At 43.6% G+C, this 4,201-nt stretch overlaps 2 protein-coding genes across 3 annotated transcripts in view; one reads left to right on the top strand and one right to left on the bottom strand.

Annotated features, from left to right (window-relative positions):
- ERAL1 (Era like 12S mitochondrial rRNA chaperone 1) overlaps positions 1 to 3,680 on the bottom strand; it is a 14,441-nt gene extending 10,761 nt beyond the window's left edge. Inside the window, exon 1 of the mRNA XM_019646979.1 lies at positions 3,504 to 3,680. Within this exon, the coding sequence (XP_019502524.1) occupies positions 3,504 to 3,680 (177 nt within the window). The remainder of the gene's footprint in view (positions 1 to 3,503) is intronic.
- FAM222B (family with sequence similarity 222 member B) overlaps positions 3,552 to 4,201 on the top strand; it is a 55,936-nt gene continuing 55,286 nt past the window's right edge. For both annotated transcript variants that reach the window (XM_019647102.1, XM_019647100.1), the window contains exon 1: positions 3,552 to 3,704. The gene's annotated coding sequence lies outside the window, so the exon portion shown is untranslated. The remainder of the gene's footprint in view (positions 3,705 to 4,201) is intronic.

The raw sequence follows: 4,201 nt of genomic DNA, 5'->3' as shown, positions 1-4,201 counted from the left end.
ATAGGCTACTCCGGGTAGAGGGAGCCCTCTGTTTAAAGCTGGGAGAGAGCTAGAGAAAAGAGCTGGGGGTTTAGAGTCCGACAGTTTCGAACCCACGTCCATCACTGGTAAAGCTGATACATAATCTTGGGCAGGTTTCACTTAACCTTTCTGAGCCTCTGGAAGATGTAGTGCTTAAATGGGCTATTGCAGGCGTCATGTATGTGTTTGAGATCGTTGATGGAAATTGTGAATTGTTAGTATTAAGCTGATGTTACTGTATCACTAACAGTTATTACTGGATTTTAGGCCTTACGGTTACTAATGGAATGACTGATTTCTTTGTCAAGGCAAAGCATATTGTTTGTAAAACCTCAGTAGGCACATACGTGCTTTCTACCTAGGCGCAGCAGATCATGTGCAGAAATACCAGTTTGTTCTGTGATGTGACAAATTAGCCATCAGAGTTGTGTAGGAAAAATACCATACATAGTCTCAGGCATTTTTGCAAATCGTATGTAGTTCCTTACCCAAGAGGAAGGAAATAGAGAATTGAGGGCCAATGTGTTAAATGCTTTCTGAACATAGGTCACTCAGGTTCGTTCTTTTGTAACACAGTTGGTACTAATGTGCTTTATTACGAGTTGAGAAAACTAGTTTGAGACAAGCCGGAAAGGCTGCACAGTGAGGGATGTGCAAATACAATTTGTTATTTTTAAATTGTAAAAAGAGGTTTTCTTTACAAAGGGGTCTCTGGTTGCTCCAGGGCCCTGTCTCTGTTTTGGAGGTCAGATAAGCATATAGCAGCAGCTTTTCAGCTCCATTTTTTGTTATTCTGCCCATGGAACCTCCAGGGTGGAGTGTCTCTCAGAGAAAGAAGCTTCTGTACAAGCGCCCAAGAGGTGGCTTGTTCTTTCGAATGGGCTGAAGGAGCACTTCTGAGGCTTTGTTACGTTCTTGTTGTTTAGGGCAGACAAAGCAGAGGACAGAGTTAAACTGTGTACTGCCAGAGAGAGAAGATGGCTTTCAAGCCACAGCTTTTGAAAGAGAGGTAAATTCCTTTCAAAAGGATAGAGACAGCGGATGCTTCAGCTTTGCTGGCCCTGAAGATTGAGAGCTTGAAATGGTGAGCTGAGGCCTTTTGGAAATTAGTGAGTGATTTGTCTTTCATCTGAGCAAAGGTAGGGAGTGGCTGTATTACATCCTTAAAGATTTACAGATAAGGAAAATGAGTTATAGGAATGAAGGAAATGAACCCTAGTTGTCTTTAACGTCTGTGTTGTAAAACGTGTTTTACCTCTCTTTCCTGAAGATGGACAGTGATACATCATTTTTAACATTGCTCTCCCAATAAATTCATTGTCCATGACACTGATTATTCTTTTTCAGAGGCTAGTTTGAAAAAGGAAGCATTTGTTACTGTTGTCATAGGTCGTTTACAGAATACAAATTTGTTCTGTCTTTGACTACCACATGGAGGATAAAGTAGAGGTATAGAATGTTAGAGCTGCCCTAGACATTTTATTTTTAATAAATGGACATCCATTTTTAATTTTGGTAATGCATTTTTTCCTTCTGTTGGAAATTTCCATCAGTTCAAACAAGTCCATAAATGCCATCTGTGTTATGTTAAAATGATAGAGGTTTGTTCAGCTGTGATGAGAATTTCCTGTCCATCCCTTCTTCTATTCTCTTTCCTATTTGTGGTTACTTTTATATAGTAGATGACTTACCGAATGAGTAGCCTTCCCCTGGGGGAGAGAAAGGGGATGGTTAGTGCCTTGACTGCCTGTTGTGTGAGCAGTCTGTCTAAAGTGGGGATGTAAGGGCTTCTGAGAACCCCTGACATAGCAAGGGCTAAAATAAAAGGAATAAGGTTTACTAGTTCATTTTTATTCTGATAAAATGAATCATTTTTCTTAAAAAAGATCTCATGCCTCAGGGAAAACTTTTAAAAACGGTCTATTTAAAAACAAAATTATGGTGTTTTTACCTCCATCTCTTTTTTACTGTGAATATTTGCTTGTGAACAGAATAATCGTTTCTTACGAGCGCTTCTGATCTTGCCACCCATCATCCCATTTCTTAACTGAAGTCTCTTGTGATATTTTCACAGCTGCTAATGAATAATAGAGTGCAATTTTTTTTTTGTGTGTGTGTGTGTCATTTGTTTGGTTTTTGATAGAGTGCTAACAACTTTAAAGGAGGACTATATATGGGAACATTTTAAAAAAGGAAAAATAAAAGAGGAGAGTGGATTTAATTTAGTGAATTTGTAGGTTGGATCTGATGTTTGGAGGGTAAAGAATTCAATAATGTCCCTATGGTTCAGAGAACCTGAGGACCAGGGCTTGCTTACCAGTGTTTAATACAGTAGTTGGCATGAAGTAATTGTGCATTAAATATTTGATAAATGGAAAAATGAGAAACTGAATCAATCAGCAAACATGCGTTCAAATCTTGTGCAACTTTGTGTATCTTTGAATGAGCTTACCTATGTGTCTTTACCTCAGTTCCCTCATTTTTAAAACAAAGATAATAATTGTACTTACTAAAGGGGGTTGTTTGTGATGGTTAAATGTTAAAATGGCTGCTGACCAGAGTGGGCGATAAGTGTGAAGTTACTACATGTAAAGTATTTAGAATAGTACCTGATACTAAATGCTAAATAAATGCTAATTATTACTAGTGTTTATTGGATACGCTCTCTCTTTGTGCCCAAATCTGTGCTGGACAAAGTTGATTATGACATAACTCCTGCCCTCTGGGGATTCACAGTCTAGTGGAGGAAACAAATAGACAAAGTAATTATAATGGAATGTAATACCTTATTTCATCAAACCTGTGGTGTCAATGATTGTAAGGCTCACAACTATTTTATATACCACTAAGAAAGAAGAAATGCTGCTAATGAGACTGGCATGCCATCAGTTATAAGATGTAGTCTGTTTTCAGAGAAATGTGTATGTGTGTGTGTCGGGGGGAGTATGCCTTAGAACTGATGAATAAGTGGTCTGCTAGAAGGAGGTACAGCTTGTTACGAGTGTTGAGGGAAGGCTGGGTGCAGGTATTGTCAGTAAAGGCCTCCTGTATTGAACCTGCATGATAGGCCCTCACAGATGGACAAGGAAGATAGGGCATTCCAAGCAGACAGCAAAGTCAAAATGGGAAGGGAGAGGGCATTATTGATGTGCACCACCATATCAGGACAAGCAGAAGGAGGAAATGAGCTAAGACTTTGGCAGAGTAACATTGTATCATGCAGCAGAGCAGGACAGGAAGCTTGGAACATTTTCAGAGGAGACATGAGCCTAATGCTTGGATTTAAACTTCTAAAATATTATAGCAACTCTAAAAAGATGATTCTAAAATAATAAATTGGGAAGTGAGAGTGAGTGTGAGAAGCAAAGTGGCCAGGGGAAGAAGGGCTGCTGACCAGAGTGGGGGATAACTGTGAAGTCACTACTCTTGGTGAGAGATGAATGCTTTCTCAGCAGAGAAGTGGGGTCCAGGGAATCAGGCACTGAGGAAGACGCCCCCGGAACGGATTGCGCAGGCGCGGGCTGGCCGAGAGGGCCCCGGCACTCCAGGCTGCGCAGGCGCAGGAGCCGCTCCCGGCGAGTCCCGACTGCGGCGGCGGCGATTGAGGGGCTGGGGCGTGGAGCTGCTGTGGCGGCGGCGGTCGGTAACGGAGCAGCCATGAGGGCCGGGCCCAGTCACCGACAGTGAGTAGTGGTGGAAGGGAGGTGGGCGACGGGAGGGAAGGGGGGTTGGTTTGGAGGAAGGATACTCTGACTTGAGCGGGGTGGGGGTGGGGGTGGGCTCTGTCTGTTGGAGGCGAAGGGGCGTGGGGGAGGGACAGTTTGAGGTGATGACTAGAGAATTTGGGTCATGGGCGGGCAGATTGTCGGTCCCAGGACTGGACAGCTTGGCAGAGGAAAAGGGGTGCGCGCTGCAGAGTGAAGGAACCCATGGCAGGGACAGTGTTCCGCGCTCCCCCGTTTGTCATCGTCCCTTCCCCCAGGACCTTTCGGTCGCCTCTCCCTTTCCGCTTCTTTCAGAGAATGGTCGTTGGGGGAGGGTGGTAGAGGATGAAAGCCCTGCTGGAGCTGAAGAAGCCAACTCTAATCCAGGCGGGGAAGGGCCCGTCGCCCGGATTAATAGGCTACTCCGGGTAGAGGGAGCCCTCTGTTTAAAGCTGGGAGAGAGCTAGAGAAAAGAG

This window comes from Hipposideros armiger, unplaced genomic scaffold, assembly GCF_001890085.2.
Source record: "Hipposideros armiger isolate ML-2016 unplaced genomic scaffold, ASM189008v1 scaffold_108, whole genome shotgun sequence".
In the NCBI taxonomy this organism is placed as follows: Eukaryota; Metazoa; Chordata; class Mammalia; order Chiroptera; family Hipposideridae; genus Hipposideros; species Hipposideros armiger.
The sequence above is the reverse complement of the archived record's forward strand: the minus strand, read 5'-3'. Positions and strand labels throughout refer to the sequence as shown.